Source organism: Salvia hispanica, chromosome 3 (assembly GCF_029641045.1).
Source record: "Salvia hispanica isolate PSC_SH4W2 chromosome 3, Shi_PSC_v1, whole genome shotgun sequence".
Classification (NCBI taxonomy): Eukaryota; Viridiplantae; Streptophyta; class Magnoliopsida; order Lamiales; family Lamiaceae; genus Salvia; species Salvia hispanica.
Genome location: NC_142694.1, coordinates 58,144,178 through 58,161,096, shown reverse-complemented (window position 1 = coordinate 58,161,096; position 16,919 = coordinate 58,144,178). Strand labels below are relative to the sequence as shown.

The 16,919-nt window shown below is 35.2% G+C and overlaps 3 protein-coding genes across 6 annotated transcripts; 2 read left to right on the top strand and 1 right to left on the bottom strand.

The window, feature by feature from the left end:
• Window positions 1-7,181: 7,181 nt before the first annotated feature.
• Window positions 7,182-8,969, top strand: DIM1B (Ribosomal RNA adenine dimethylase family protein). 2 transcript variants are annotated; one of them, XM_089067706.1, is made up of 3 exons: window positions 7,182-7,609; window positions 7,939-8,612; window positions 8,832-8,969. In XM_089067706.1, exons 1-3 carry the CDS (start codon window positions 7,238-7,240, stop codon window positions 8,833-8,835), a joined length of 1,050 nt encoding a protein of 349 aa, XP_088923832.1. In that variant the 5' UTR covers window positions 7,182-7,237; the 3' UTR covers window positions 8,836-8,969. The 2 variants fall into 2 exon arrangements, with proteins under 2 accessions (XP_088923832.1, XP_088923831.1); XM_089067705.1 differs by lacking the exon at window positions 8,832-8,969 and having other exon boundaries at window positions 7,939-8,767.
• On the top strand, window positions 8,702-10,709 carry LOC148931156 (protein translocase subunit). Its single transcript, XM_089067707.1, has 3 exons — window positions 8,702-9,110; window positions 9,207-9,328; window positions 10,413-10,709. The coding sequence occupies exons 1-3, from the start codon at window positions 8,855-8,857 to the stop codon at window positions 10,569-10,571; spliced, it is 537 nt and encodes a 178-aa protein (XP_088923833.1). The 5' UTR covers window positions 8,702-8,854; the 3' UTR covers window positions 10,572-10,709.
• A 160-nt stretch (window positions 10,710-10,869) lies between these two features.
• ROT3 (Cytochrome P450 superfamily protein) lies at window positions 10,870-15,039 on the bottom strand. 3 transcript variants are annotated; one of them, XM_089067704.1, is made up of 10 exons: window positions 14,665-15,039; window positions 13,417-13,744; window positions 13,174-13,323; window positions 12,844-13,107; window positions 12,088-12,177; window positions 11,908-11,986; window positions 11,733-11,839; window positions 11,502-11,626; window positions 11,299-11,411; window positions 10,870-11,098 (listed from the first exon to the last, which is right to left on the bottom strand). In XM_089067704.1, the coding sequence occupies exons 1-9, from the start codon at window positions 14,892-14,894 to the stop codon at window positions 11,321-11,323; spliced, it is 1,464 nt and encodes a 487-aa protein (XP_088923830.1). In that variant the 5' UTR covers window positions 14,895-15,039; the 3' UTR covers window positions 10,870-11,098; window positions 11,299-11,320. The 3 variants fall into 3 exon arrangements, with proteins under 3 accessions (XP_088923830.1, XP_088923829.1, XP_088923828.1); XM_089067703.1 differs by having other exon boundaries at window positions 11,295-11,411; window positions 11,502-11,629; window positions 14,665-15,034; XM_089067702.1 differs by having other exon boundaries at window positions 11,502-11,629; window positions 14,665-15,031.
• Window positions 15,040-16,919: the final 1,880 nt, after the last annotated feature.

Here is a 16,919-nt window from a genome sequence, read left to right as displayed (position 1 = left end):
TCTTGAGTACTACAGTAGATGATAATGGCATATAAACTAAGATAATTTTAGTAAATGTTTAGGTGTGAGTGTGATTTAAAAGGGTTAATAGAATTTAAAATCTTTGTACTACTAATTAACTAAGTCATTAGGAAAGTGTTGGTTTGCTCTGTTGATTTTATTGGGAAGTTTTGTTAAGAAAGCTAGATTTAATTTAACTGGGAATTGACTTCGTGAAGAAAGCTAGTACTACTACATACGAAAGAATTGAAATTTTCGTGAATAGTTTTGTAACCAAATTTTGTTAAAAAATATACCCAAAAACATGTATCGGCGTCGATTATTCATATAGGTATCTACTAACGATATGCTTCTCGTAGATGTCACTGCAGCTTGAACGGTTGTGATTAAAAGAATAATTAAATCCTAATGCATTATTAGACTATTAGATATCAAATCTCCATTATAAGATAAAAAATAGAAAGATGAGATTAAAAGTAAAAGAATAATTAAATCCTAATGCATTATTAGACTATTAGATATCAAATCTCAATTATAAGATAAAAAAATAAAAAGATGAGATTAAAAGCACGGAGGTTGCTTTTAGATACCAATTAAATTATTTTAAGATTATTTTAGTTTATACGAGGGATAAAAACTCATATATGAATTAAAACGATTTAAAAATGATTTCCCGTATTAAGAATTAAATCGAATAAAAAAGAAATCCAATTGATGTCTAAAAATGGCTTCTATATTTAGTTATTTGATTATGCATAACGATTTGATTATTTTTTGTTGACACTCCCTGTTATTTATATATAAAATTATCTCTGTGTTTGTTACTGTATTTAGTTATGTATTAGGATTTGTTTTCTTTTTAACAATACTACAAGAAATATTATACAAAGAAAAAATATATTGAAATATTAAAATATCGACTCCATTATCGATAAAAAGTGGTCTTTTATGATAAGAAATATGACAAGAAAAGAAAGTTGAAATCATCCTTTTTATGCACTTTTACTATTAACAATCCGTTGGAATTGAATAAAAATTGGCAATTTGCTTGTCATGTTGATTATATATGGCTACATTTGTTTCCAATCGATTCGAATTAAACTTTTGTCAAACACAATGATCCTAAGAGCATTCCCATCAATAGCATGGAAGTGGGTCCGAATCCATTTTTATTTATTTTTTACTCCCTACTCTTCCGCAAGAGCATAACACTTCATTCATGCTCTTCCGCAAGAGCACAACAGCTCATCCATGCTCTTCCGCAAGAGTATGCTCAAGATTCCCATCATTCCATTATTCAATTTAAATACTTTAATTACTAAAAACATTTCCACAATATTCAAATGCATTAAAAATACCCGATACCATTATAAATTACTAAAAAATTAAAAATTAAATAATTAAAATCCTAAAAATTAAAAATTACATAATTAAAATCCTAAAAATTGAGATTGAGAGAGTTGTTTGGTATAGTGTCAATTTTTTGTGTTTGAAATGGGAGTATTTATAGATGAAAGTATGAATTTTGGGAAAAAATAATGAAAAATAAATTAAAAGTGTGAAAAAAACTTATATATTTTATTAGGAAGTGGGAAAATATTTTTTTTATTAAATCTGAATTTTTCATATTTTTCAATTTTTTAAAAATAATAATAAAAAAAAAATGATAAATCAATGGTCAATCAGAGCATGCCACGTCGGCTGCTCGTGATCTTGCCGTTGGCACGGACGTGCTCTATGCATAGAGTAGGACAGTGCCAACAGCAAGAGCACAGCGGCAGACAGCAGAGTGTCGCGCCGTCGGCACGGACAACGTCCTTCCCCAAGAGCATCGTTGGGATGCTCTTGATATTGTTTGTATTTTATCTACTCCTAAGCACCTAAATTACTAGATTGTTGTAAAATTATTTTAAGCTTAAATTATTGGATAATCGTTATTAATAGGTCATTTTGCTCAAGCTTAGGTTGAATCAGACAAAAGGATGAATACATGCAGAAAGGTCACTTTCTCAATTTTAAAAGAAAAAAGTACACTATTAAAACTCATTCAATCCCATTTCAATTGATAGTTAAATATTATAGCTACCTAATTAAACGGTACACTTAAACCTTAATAAATACTACTGAAATAAACTTGAAAACAATACGATTCAATCATTTAAACATGCAACTTGAACCCTTGAATGCTAGATTATATAGTGGTTGCAGTGTAGTTAAAGGCGTAAATAATACTAAAAAGTTGACAATAATATGAAAAAAGTAGTACTCCTAAACAACTTATTGTTGTCAATAAAGACACTTGGAATAAGAGTGTTGGAGGTGGAGAGTGATAACTTTGTAGCAGTTGCTATGATCCTGGAAAAGTTTGAGGTGTCTGTTAGTTGCAAGGCTGTAGCTGGAAGGATTTGTAATTTAATCTCAGAATTTGACTCAGCAGTAGTGTGCCATGTGCATCGTGAGAGGAATTTTGCTGCGAACTTCTTATCGCACCATGCCTATCGCTTTGCTCGTGGGGTGCATGTTTTGGATCAACCACCATCAGGTCTTATTATTTGGCTCCTTCATGATAGGTTAGGCATTTCATATTGTCGTTAGTTTACTTTCTTCTCAGGCTTAGCCTGCTTTCTTTACCAAAAAAATAAAAATAAAAATGAGTGAATATACGTATTTTAATCATGGAATTGCAACTCTTCGCGCTCATGAAACATACTCTCTCAATAGAAGATAGATCCACTTTTTTTTAGTTTGTTCCAATTAAGATGACTCATTACTAAAAATAAAAATAATTTTATTATACTTTACTTCCTCTGTTGTAATTTATTCTTTCCATTAAACGCACAAAATAAATTGCATAAAATTTTGTGTCACTTAAGGATTGGATCATCTTTTTTAGGACAGATGGAGTAATATTTTTGAAAATAAAAGCCTCATGCAAATGATTTAGTGAAATTTCATAACTTACAAATAAATTAATTGTGTAGTACCACATTCGTCCCACAAGAATATGCACTATTTCTTTTAGTCGATTCATAAGAATACGTACTTTCTACACTTAGAAACTCTTTTTTCTTCAATAAGGTGAGATCCATTCTCCATAATAATACTTTAATTATTTTTTTTCTATTTCTTTGTTACTTTATTAATTATGCATTAAAATTAGTGTCCAACTAAAAATGTATTGTAGTACTTATATTGTACACTGACAAACTCGTATTTTAGTGTCGTGATTGGTATGTTGATATGCTTAATTGTTGAGTTTTTGTGCTCATATATGTTTTGGAGTTCACGTGTTTATTGAGTGTTTTGGGCAAAAATAGGCAGAAATGGGCGAAACACGGGTCTCACCCGACCGGGTGAGGTTTTGTGCATAAATGCCACCCGGCCGGGTGGCATTTAGAAGCCGTAAAGTGGACAGAGAGTTCAAGAGAAGACCCACCCGGCCGGGCGGTGCATTTATACCTGCGACAGTCCAGAGAGTACCGAAGATTTCCCACCCGGCCAGATGAATTTCATGTACAACAATTCCACCCGGCCGGGTACGTAATTCTGGCGTTTTTCTTATTGGAAACACAATTTTTGGAAGAGTGGAATAAGAAAGAAGATTTAGGGCAACTTTACCCATTCTCTACCGCCGTAAAACACACACCTGCCCTCTCGCAAGCACTCTTGGAAGAAGATTGAAGATTCAAGCTTCAATTCCAACGCCAATTGTACTCCGTATCATGTTTTCCATTGTTTTCCTTAGTTTAGACTTGTTTTCTTCCATGAATATAAGTAGCTAAACTTCTTTTATGTAGAATTCTTGGTGAAGATGCATTGATTCAGAGTTTTAATCCAAATTGACTTCGTTTTTATCTAGCTCTTATAATTGTTTGATTTATTCCTGTGCTTTTTCCTGTCAATTGCTTGATCACCAATTGGTAGTGTCAGGATTTCTTAGAGTAGTCAGTAGGTGAAATAATTAGTCTTGAAATAGGAATAATTCACACATTTATTCAATAAAACTCGGGAGAGTTGAGATTCTGAGTGAGATCTTTAATCTAATCGATCTTTTGGGAGTTAAGTCTAAGAATTAGAAGGGGATTTCAATTGTTACACTTAATCTGCGGATTTCTCACCTTGGGAAAGGGTTAAATTCATATCTGTGATTGATTCAACAATTCTAGAGACTTTAAATGGTAATTTAATTTCAATTGGCAACTTGTTTCTTTGTTCTCTTGTTTAAGTGTTTTTTCTTTTAATCTTTGAATTTATATGCTTTCAATAGCTTTTAGCTTCAAAACCAAAATTGATTGTCTGGATAGTAGTCGAAATTGGTTCGTGGTACTTAGGTTTACACTTAATTATCTCTGTGGGATACGATATACTCTTGCTTGCTATTTGCTACAATAACCATGTACACTTACAGGTATTATTTGGGTAAAATAAAGTTTAGTCATTAAAACGATAAATTGTAGAAAAAACTGCTTGAAAAGATGCCTGGGCCAACTTTAGGCAAAATGGTCAATTTTAAAGTGATTGATGATAATTTATTTATTACTAATTCATTATGGGATAAAACTTGATAGCCCAAATACTTTACTGTATGAAGATCTCAATTTAGTGATTAATGCCGTCAACGATCACATTTATAGCCGTTGATCGTCCGTCAATTGCGCATGCGTAGGGCAGACCGTTAACGTCGGTGGCCGCAAAATATCAAAACAATCATCAATCAACTCTTTTATGATTTTATCAATTTTTTCCTTGGACTATCTCTGGATTAAATATTTTAGTGCAGATATATATCAGTGCACTTTGAATTAAATTTAGAGATACTGAAGTCTAATAGTACGATTTTTTTCAAAAAATTACTCACAAGTTTTATATTTGACATATAATATTACAAACTTAAATAATTGTTATATTTTTTCCACCAATTGATAAAATCTGATTATATTTCATTTGTTATTGCATCACATAAGTTATGGTTAGCACTGAAAAATGATTGTGATGCGATTACAAAGTCCTTAAAAGTCAGATATGATTATTCATCTCATTTTAATGTAGTTGGATTTTGTTCCCGGTGATAAAAATTCAACAACTATTTATATTTGCGATGTTATATATCAAGTTCGGTGTTTATGGAAAAACAAATTGATAAAAAATTTCATGATATTAGACGTCAATATCCTCCTTATAAGGAAAAATTGTAAAATAAATCACGACGTTTGGTCAAATTATATATAGTCAGTCTCATACTTTTCAAAAACGGAACAATGAATTACAAAGTTCGAAAAAATCGCAATCATCCCATATTTTTAAATTTGAGCGAAATCAATGTTGATGTTGACTCAAACTACTTTTAGCCCAATGTATCTCCCGCGAGTGTACGGGGCTAAGTAGTTGGTGACAAACTAAATTATCGTCCCCAAAAGACAAATTGTCAGCTCAAGTACCGCGATTTGATTTCGATTACTATTACGACGATGAAAAGATGTTTTTGGTTTTAACTGATCAACTCATGAAAGCGAGTAACTAAAGCAAATAAGCAAGTAATGGTTGTTTAACAAGATAGAAAGACATGATTTCGGATCCAATTACATTTGAAGATGTGAACTCATTAAATGTATGTGTTTACTTATGATGACCTCTAAGATTACTAGGGAATCACTTAATTAGACTAGACTCCCTCTCGAGTGCATTCAATTTGTGGATTAGCTTCGATTACTGGAGTCTTTCTCCTAATACATCTATGCTAACTCCAAAACCCCTAAGATTCATATCTCTCATAAATCATCCTTTCTCTCGAATGTGAATTGGCACATGTTGTTGATCAATTCATCTCACTTAAACATGTATCTCTCGATTACAACAAATAAGCAAAGAAACTAACATGTTAGTTAGACTCTTAGATTGAAATAGCACAATCCATGGAGATAGGCAAACATCAAAACATGGAATTAATTCATGAACTCCGATCAACAAAGAAGGACAAATCCATGGAAATTGAGAATAAAAAACATGATAAAACTAAACAAAAATACTCCCAATGATAAATTGGATGGTGAAGAGTCTTCCTTTTCAAGAATGTAGATGATTGGGATTCCTTAGCACTTCAATTCCTCCTCAAAGTGTGTGAAATGAGTTTTGGAGTGTGTGAGAATTAATATATTAGAGCCCTAGGTTTGGTATTTATACTTCGAGTGGAAATGAAGTATCAGACCCAATCGCCCAGTAGGGCGATCTCAAAAGTGAGAGTTGCTCGACCCGGGCATTTCTTCTGCCTCGCAACGATGCTCCGAACGCAAGGTTAGGGGTTTCTACATTTGGACAATGCCCTGCCGAACTCTTTGGACTCCGTTCCCTGTTTTGCCGAAATGCCCGGTCGGGTTGGGTCGTTATTTGATTGACTCTGACAACAACCCAACCCAATAAGGCCTAACCAGAACCCAACTTATTAAGAAAACTATCAATCTGAACACGAACTCGACTTGCTACCTTCAAACCCAAACACGATTTGCACCCGATACGAACCCGTTAACGACGTGATATAATATGGGTTGACGCAATAATGGCTTGAACCTGATACGACGCGATTAAAACATGATATTACACGATTAAACTTGATTTAAAAAAAATTAAGAATTAAAGTAAAGCATAATTATTTTAGAAAATAATAAAAATAATGACAATAATAATATTGTTTCTTAATGGATTATTCGTATTCAACCCGAAATTATTGGGTACTTAACGGGCCAACCCGATAATAACATGAACCTAATAATACTTGATCAAAACTCATTAATTTCACGTGGGTTCGTGTCGTGTCAAAAATTGTCAACCATACTCAAACCCCTATCCAACTTGACTCTAGATAGAGTTGTTGAATGTATAGACAAAATGAGCAGCGCTATACAAGTCAACTTGTCGAGGAGATGCAATGTGAGATGCACAACAATATGATCACTGCACTTCACACCAGCTTAAGGTCGAATAAATAATTTTCTATTTTTAGGACATTAAATTTGTAAGATTTTTATATTTAGAATTTTTAGGATGTAATAATTTTAAATGTTTTTAATTGAGTAATTTCTTATTTTTATTTTCTAATTATTTGTTAAAATAATGAATAATAGTACTATAAATTATTTATGATCGAACCATGGCAAAGTATAAATTCAGTTGAATATTATACCCAACTGATTTTTCAGTTCATTTCCTTCAAAATTCACAGCGGGAAGTAAATTATTGTGAAATGATCCGTAGGCGGGAAAATATCGCGGCCAATCGATTTCTCCGGCATTTTATCGATCGCTGCATCCATACGAAGTCAGGCCGGAAAAACAAGCCGGAAAATATCGGAGACGGCGGAGAAGAAGTAAAATTACGGCTGTATAAGAGCAGAGGACAGCATCTTCTGACCAATCCCCGAGTGCTGGACTCGATCGTCCGAGTTTCCGACATTAAATCCGACGACACCGTGCTTGAAATCGGGCCAGGCACCGGGAATCTCACGCTCAAGCTGCTCGAAGCTTCCAACAATGTCTTCGCGATCGAGATCGATAATCGGATGGTCGATAGTTTGCGGAAACGCGTTGCCGCCGCAGGGCTCCAGGAACGCCTGAACGTGAGGTTTCGTGAACTTTTCTTATTTGTGAACGTAATCGGTTTGAAGAATTTTTTTCGTGATTTCTATTTTGTGCGGTTAATGTGCTTGAAGATAGGGTTTCGTCACGAGATAGCTGAATTAATATTGAGAGTAATCAGAGATTTTAGTAGGACTTGTGTTTTGTGCGCTTAACCTGTTTGAATAAATGCCTAAACGTAGATGATGGTGCTTGAAAGATGCAAAGAAACTCATTTTAAATTCTGGATCGTTGTTGGAAGATTGGATCATACACAATTTTGGGTTTTTTTCTTTATAAAAGTGAAATCTGTATGCAACTTAATTTACAGATCATCAATGGCGATGCATTGAAGACTGAGTTTCCCCAATTCAATCTAGTTGTGGCCAACATACCTTACAACATATCCTCGCCTCTGCTGGCCAAGCTGGTATACGGGGCAGCTGCGAATCCGTTCAGAAGCGCAACTCTACTGCTCCAAAAAGAGTTTGCGCGGAGGTTACTAGCAAAGCCAGGCGATTCCGAGTACAACAGGCTGGCCATAAACATGAATCTCATGGCAGATGTGGAGTTTGTGATGGACGTGAGCAAGAGGGACTTCGTTCCATGCCCGAAGGTGGATTCCTCCGTCGTGAAACTCTATCCTAAAACAGAGATCCCAGATGTGAATCTTGAAGAATGGTGGGCGTTCACAAGAACTTGCTTCAACAACAAGAACAAAACGCTTGGTGCAACGTTCAAGCAGAAGAGGAAACTGACGGAGCTGATGAAGTTGAGCAGAGTTGAAGGGTTTTGTCTTGATGAGTGTGAAAGCGGCTCTCAGCCGGGACTGGAGGCGGGAGACATGATCAGCTCGTTTAGGGCGAGAGTCACGGGGATTTTGGAGTCAGGTGGTTATGTGGATAAGAGGCCAGCGAAACTGTCTCACGACGATCTTCTGCATCTGTTGTCTCTGTTTAACGATGACGGGATCTATTTTCGTGATCAAGCCAAGGGATCTGATAGGTGCAGTGTTGCTGAATTAGATTTTGATGATGTAGCATACTAGCTTTTGAGAGAGCATTCATAACCATTCCTTAGTTTTGAGGAGTTCCAGAAAACTTGAAATTTTAGAAACCTGCATTTAGTATTTTTAAAAAAAAATTAATTTTATTCTGCAATTTCGAATTAACTGTCGCCTAAATAAATTAAACCGAATAAAACCGAAAATCTTCTCTTCTGAAGGTAAGCACCAATCCGCCATAGCTATGGGTTTCGGAGCCCTAAGATCCATTATCCGACCCGTATCCAGAGCCCTCTCACCCGCCTCTCAATTCTCTCCAGCAGCTAGAACATTCTCCACCATCCCTCCGCCGCAGCTCCGCCACCTCTCCGCCCCCCTCCGCCGCTACATTCCCTGGATTCCGCATCGCAGCGCCTTCCACAGTCTCACCGACACCAGGTACCCGAAGCGTAGGCCCGTAGACAAGCCGCGCCGCAAGAGAGCAAGCTTGAAACCCCCAGGTTCGGCTGAATTTAGGGTTTAGGGTTTTTGGCATACTACATTTGTGTGGATCGAATTGATAATTGAATAATTCATGGGATATGTGGTTTTTTCAGGTCCGTATGCGTGGGTGAAATGTGTTCCTGGGGAAACTATACTCCCCAATCAGCCGAATCAGGGGAGTGTGAAGAGAAGGAATGAGAAGAAGAGGATTAAACAGCATCGTGCATTCGTAAAGGTGGAATTTTTAAATGTTAAACTGCCTTTAGAGTTGATTCACACTCCTTTCCATGTTTGGCTTTCCCATTTTGATTTATTTCAAGCTAGATCGTGTTAGTTCTAATTATTGGTTGTCTTTGGGATAGTTCAATGCTTTCTTGGATTGATTTTTGGTTCGCATTAACTTATAGTCTGAGACTTGCAGAGATGATATGTTTAGATATCGAACTTGTAGCTATGGAAATGAAAACCATGTTATCAAATGCATTTTTATGGCAGAACTTTGTTGTGTTTTGGTTCACATTGAGCTTGACTTGACGTGGCAAATATGAATTGTTTATAGTCCAGTAGGAGGCTTGGGGATTGAACCTGTTGGTGTAGAACTGAGAACTATGTTATCAAGTGCATTTTTTGGTACTAGTTGATTTTTTCTACCATAGTTTATTTATGCACCTCATGATTGAGTGATTCTGTTCTGTTGTGTTCTGCTGGAGATAGCTTCTTTTTATATCAGAGTAAGTTTTGGTTAGCTGAGAACTCAAACTTGACTTGAGTGCATCAGGATTGAATATAAACTTTTGTTAAGATTTTTCTACTTTCTGCTGATTAGGAAACAATCTTAGCTTAGAAGTTTAAGATTTTGTATTGAGCGCACTAGAAATTTGTGTTATACAAACTTAAGCTTATGAGAGTAAGGGGTTTAACAAGGCCAAGTGCTTTTGATTGTACAGTGCTCCCTTCAGCTCACTTCATGCGCAGGATAAGTATAGGAGATGCATTAGTTTGTATTCAGATTTTGGTTTCTTACTTCGAATTGCTTCTCACTACTCTCTTCGAGCGTACGTCTTCAAAATTTGTTTCCAGCTTGAAACAGAGATAACTGATTGAGTATCCAAACAATTCTATTTCTCGTAGCTCACTGTCTTTATTAAAGAAGTAGGAGTAGTGTTGTTCAACAGAGTTCATGTTATTTCAGATTGTCATTCAACCTGCTAATGATCTTGAGTTTTTGTTTTGATGCATGTTCTTGTTGTGTAATTGGAGGGACATTTTTTCGCCTTACATTGGCTACGTTTGAATGTCTTTATCATTTCCTGGTGTAGTCGGAACGAAAGATACGCAGAGGTCAGGTGCAGGAGGCCAAGAGGAAGAAGCTTACCCTAAGGGTCGAGCGTAAGATGGCTGCAGTTGCAAGAGAGAGAGCCTGGGCAGAAAGACTAGTCGAACTCAAACAGATCGAAGAGGAGAAGAAGCATCAATAGCTGATGGCTCTCTGTCTGTATCATATGAAAGTACCATTCTCTTTTGGAATACTACGAAAATTTAAAATTTCAACGGTTTTAGCATCATTTGTTTTAGGTGTAGACGTTTCAATAATTTCTGCGAGATTTTGCATTCAATATACTTTTACCTTGGTGATAATTGTAATGAAAAAATCCTTTACCAATTTTAACAATATTCACTAGAAAAATAGCAATCGTAAAGTACTCCAAGGGAGCATGTCAATTGTCAAGGAACCAATATTTGCTAAAGATTTTTTTTTTTTAATATTTCTTTAAGTAACAAAGAAGAAGAAGATGCTAATACATAGTGAGGTGATAAAAATTGTGCATACAAACAAAAAAAATTGAATTATAGATACCCTGTCCAATTCAACGAGAAATTCAGCAGACAATTATTGATTGAGTAACGATAAAAACGTACAGCATGGGACTGGACCACCTTCTTCTCTCTCTAGTTGTTGTGGTTAGCAATTATCTGCAAATGTTCTTATCCAATTCAAACACTTCTGCATAAACAAATAAGAAAAAAAAAAAGAGATTAGGTTAGAGCAACAATGGAGAGAGTAAGATCTCCACTTGCACGATTTTGTCGACGCCCTGTCTCCATCCAAGACAACGACGCGATTATGCAATTCGTGCAGTGTGTGACCTAAACGAGCTTAAGGTGTTTGGGGGGCGAAAGTAACGGGGCTAAGCTCGTACTGACATTTTGTTGGGCGGGTATTTATTCACTGCTCGAGGGGCGTGACCGTGATAGGAAGCTTCCTCTTCATTTTCACCGTTGGAAAGTAGATTATCTCGTCCCTCTCAGCAGACAATCTGCACGAGGACAGACCGCGATAGCTCACTTTTACCTACCGTAGGTATGCGTATATATTTTGACATGTAATACGTTGAAAATGTGTTTACCTGTATGTCGTGACGAGATGATGGAGGAAAATCGAGATCTCAAGGCGCGAAAGCTCCAGACCGGGACATAGCCTTTGGCCTCCACCGAATGGCGTAAAAATGCTGCTGTTTGCAGCACTTCCCATCTTCTGCACAAATAGAGCTGTCAAAAATGGACATATAGAAAAAATTGTGCTTCTAAATTAAGTCATTTTTTTTTATATGAGAAAATAGAACTTTAATTTGTATCACCTTCCATCTCCATGGATCGAATTCGTAAGGGTTCTCATAGTTCGTCTCATCCATGTGAACGGAGCTGAAGGATGCCAAAACGCACCATCCTTTTGGTATTAAGTAACCTGCGAATAGAAAAAAAACATGGATTAGAGACGAAACGAGAGCACGAGTAGGTGTTACTCGAGTTAACCTTTTATTTTGACTTCCTTGAGAGCCTTTCTCCACACTGCATTGATGATATTTGACAGCCTAAGTGTTTCATTGATAACCTAGCAACAAAGACCAATTAATTCAAGTTAGCAAAAATCATGGAAATAATCTACTAATAATTGTAGCAATTTAAAGAACATTTTAGCTAAGGAAGGCTTACATTTTGAGTGAATAGCAATGACATATAATCAGTCCATGAGTAGTCTTCACATGAATCCTTTTTCCTCTTTTTAAGTTCCATGTTTTCCTCCTGCATTATCACATAAGTACCATATTTTAACAACGCTAATTACCATTCCATATACGAGAACAATAAACGCACTATCGAGCTTAATTTCTCAAACTTTCGTCATAATTCATAAAACATGTGGGCAACACACGTTGTATCGCCCACGTGAACACATACTTCACCAAGAAATAATGCAACAACTTGAGAAGCCATGATTCTCACAATCATACACGCGGGTTGACCTTGTTGACCCACTCCGCGAAAGGGATCCCAACAGTTTGTTTCGTGCAAAGACGACACCAAAAACCATGAATAAAAAACGTATAATGCATGAAAAATCAAGATGTACCTGTCGCTAAATGTTGTAACCTAAACAATAATGTGTGTATGTATGATTGCTTCAATTTGACTATTCTCAGCTAAAAAACATACACCACATTCCAAATGCTAATTATAGCTACATAATAGTATATGGATAGATGAAAGCTTTTCTAAGCCGAACTTGCAAGAAAAGAGCGAGGCCCGCATAAGTTGCACGAAAGTAGTGTAGCGGTAAAAATAAAGATCATGGGCACCATTTGTACGTTTCGAAATCTCAATCATAAAAATAGAATTTCTTCCCTAGATATGCTTAAATTTGTTAGCTAATGTCAAATCTTGATATCGGATAAGAGTATATACACGTACCACCATATGAGCTAAGGCGACAGGGTTGTCAACGAGGAATTTAACTGCTAGTGTCATAGCTGTTGGCACCGTCTCTTCTCCGGGAATCATCATTTCTATAATATTCCCACTGATGAAATCAAGAGGGATCCCATCCGAGTCCCCACTGTCGCGTAGTAGCACGTCAATTGCATCATTTGGAGGTTTTTTCTCCTCATTAGCCTCCATAGCCGTTTTTCGCGCCTCTACAATTTTGTCAACCACTTTCAACAGTCTCTTCTTCGCCTGTTCGATAAATAACATCATTCATCAACATGTTATCTTTCTCAAATGTAAGCAAAACGAGTATACCTTCAAAGACTTATAGAGTCTTGTTCCCGGGAGATTAACGGGTAAGCAAATTAGGCCTTTGATGAATTCTTCGAATTCTCTCTTTATATACTCCATCTCATCACCTGGACCAATGCTCATTAGCACTCTCACAAGAATTTCAAATGTAATCTGCCAAATTATTCGGGGAAAAAGTCTCGGATTCAAATTTCAGTTCATCCAATTTCAGATAGATAACACACAAAAGACGACAAAACGACAAACCTTTTTCGTTTCATCTTGAACGTAAAGTTGGCAAGTTTTGCCCATCCAAGAAGAGAGGGTGAGGACAACAATCCTCTCGATGTCTCTAGTGATCCTATCCTTGAGTTGGGCCGATTTCAGGAAAACTCCGATAAGGGCGTGCAGCCTCTTGTGCAAAGCACCGTTGATTTGGAGAATCGAGGATTTCCCTAGAAGATCAGTGATGGATTTCGGATAGCAAGGCATGAAGGCATTCCCATGGTTTTGCAAGATCACTTTGCTTACATCCGGATCAGTTGACACGACGATGGCCTTCCCTAGAATGTGCGTTCTAAACACATCCCCATACCTATCAAGTCGAAATCGAATAAAATGGCAAGAAAACAAGATCATCGACACTAGAAATTGTGCCATATAGTATCTCAAACTCATCAACATCGCCTAAACTTATCAAAATCGTCCAGAGAAAACCATTCCGATCACTAATCGAATTCAACGTAGCTCGAAAACAAGCCATGGCCTACATATAGTACTATCAATCAACAATGATCTTTTACAAGGTTGCAAACACCATTTATCTTATGAATTTCCACTAGTTTGAATCATAAGCTACACACATACTAAAAATTAAACTAGTGTGTACATTATCATTTATTTATTTATTTTAATATTTATAAATTTAAAGTAATTACAGCCGACACAATATACAAAATTGAGAATGAAAACGTGGATGAAGGTAATGGTGGAGGGGCCAGGGGTCGGAGGCATGTCAAGTCATGCAAATTAAATTTAATCAAACAAAACTAATGGAAAATGACATTTTGTTCTTCTCCAAAACATTGTGGATATCATTCAACCATCTATAGAAACCTTTTCCCAACTCTACAAATCACTTCACTTGGGATAATGCTCAGAAACTTTCTAACCCCAAACATGAATAATCAATCTCATTTCTTCCTATTTCCCAAAAAAGGGGAGCTCTTTTTTCTTTTCTTTTTTTGTCTCATTTATATCAAGATTATCTTTTGACACATTGAACTCTAATATTAATCACAAATTGAATCCTTGATTGAAGATTAATTAAGTGAAAGATTTGATTCCAATTGATCCTATCATAAAATACTAAATTCATAGTACATAGCATTTCCATTTTCATTCAATAGCCATGAGACACACACACATGAGTGTATTTGTGTGTTTATATATATATATATATATACACACACAAACACACAGAAAGATGTGTGAGAGAGAGAGAGAGAGGCTCACAGAGATTTGCGATATTCCATGAAGCTGACAGGAGTGGAGGTGTAACCAGAAGCGATAAACTCGAGAGTTTCGCCGATGAAAGGCCAACCACGGCTTCCTCTAGGAATCACGAACCTCTCTTCTTCACTCTTCTTTTCATCTCTCTTCTTAATCTTCATCATCCAAGCTCTGCAAACACACACTACACACACTGAAATCGCGGCAACAGCAAAGCTTTGCCAAGACTCCATTTTTTCTCCGACGATTTGAAGAAAGTTGAAAATATTTTTGTGGGGCTGTGCTAATTATTTGAAAGATTGTTTCTTTATATGATGGGAAGCTTATGTGTGTGTGTGTATATATATATATACACACACTGGTAGTGGTTACCGAGGAACTTGATGGGGAAAGTTGAACCAAGATTTACTTAATAAAATAAATACTCTAGTGGAATATGACTTGAGTAATATTTTAATTACATTCGACAGCCTAAGCATATGTATACTACTTAAATGTGATACTAGATGATCTAGATCCCACAAGCTAATCATATCTCATTAATATTACTCTCATATTCCAAATTAAGTTGACTTAAATTTTAACATAAAAATTAAAAAATTTATTAAAAAAAGAGAAAAGAGAAATAAAGCAGGAAGTAGAAAAAAAGCAAGCACTTATAGAATAAAATAAAAGAGATTGAATGTTTTATTTTTTCTTAAAAAAATGAAATGACTCAATCCAAAAATAATACGACCTAGTTTGGACAGATGAAGTACTTGATACTCTGTCTCATTAAATACGCAATATTTTGTTTCAGTATTAGATTTTATATAGCGTTATTTAGTAAGTTAATGAAGAGAGATTAAAATACGAGAAATAAAAAATATATTTTTATTTTAAGAAATGTTTTATTTTAATAAGACAGTCTAAATTTTTTATTTTATTTTTAACGTGATAGAGAAGTAATTAATTATATTATTTTTTTTATAATGATGAAACTATGATTAATTTGGCAATGACAATATTACAACGGCCCATAATAGAGAATAAAAGTAAATACAGAAAATTAATGTGGTAAAATTCATTTAATAGACATAAATTAAATGAAATGAAATATAGTTGGAAGGTGAGTAAAGAAAAGAATCATCAACAACGATTTGGAAGCTGTAAATAGAGGGGTATAAATAAACAATAAATAGGAGTAGAAGAAAGAAAAGGGGGAGTGGGGCCCAGAGCCTATAGTTCCGTGCGGGCATGGTAATAGCCATGATGGGGTCTGAGACCTACACTCTGCACACGTGCAGTTCTACATTTGCAGCCTACTCTTTAATATATTTACTTTTTTTATTGAAAATTCTTATAAATTCATTCCATTTGTCGTAGTTATGTGAATCTCCTTCAATATTTTCTTTTTTAATTCTTCATCAATAAATAGACTCCCATTTTAGGTGCAACAATTTCTACAGCCTTTCATCAATTTTGTCTCTCTCTAATCCGTTCATCCTACTCAACTTCATGCATTGATTTTTTTTTTTTCCATATAAAAAACGAATCATCTTTATTGAATCTAACCGACTAACCAATAAAAAAGTAAATTATTTATGTAGAAATGGAGAATTAAAGTCAATCAAAATATAGATCTCTCCTATATTATTATTCTCCTTAATTCAAAACAACTTGCACAATCATATATCCCTCCCTCTCCCATTTATAATTTCTTTCTAACTCGACGCAAATTTTACAAAATTATAATTAATTTTGTAAAGAAAAATAAGAAAATAAATTATCAAATATGAACCTCACTTTTATATAATACTCGCTCCGTCCCTGAAAATTTGTCACCTATTTTTTTTTTCGTTCGTGCCTAAAATTTTGTCACCTTTCACTTTTACCATTTTTGGTAGTGGACCACATATTCCACTAACTAATTCTCACTCACATTTTATTATAAAATTAATATATAAAAATAGGCCATACATGCCACTAACTTTTTCAACCCACTTTCTATTATACTCCATCTGTCCCATTAAAAATGAAACGTTTTCCTTTTTTGGTTGTTCCATTAAAAATGAAACGTTTCCTAAAATGGAAATAACTTTATCTCTACTTTTTCATCTCTCTTACTTTACTCTTTCTTCATTAACTCGCAAAATAATACTACATAAAATCTCATGCCGACTCCCAAATATTGCATTTTAAGTGGGACGAGGAAGTATTTCTTAAAATTTGTGTCGGATCAAATGGTGACAAATTATAGGGAACGAAAGAAGTATTAA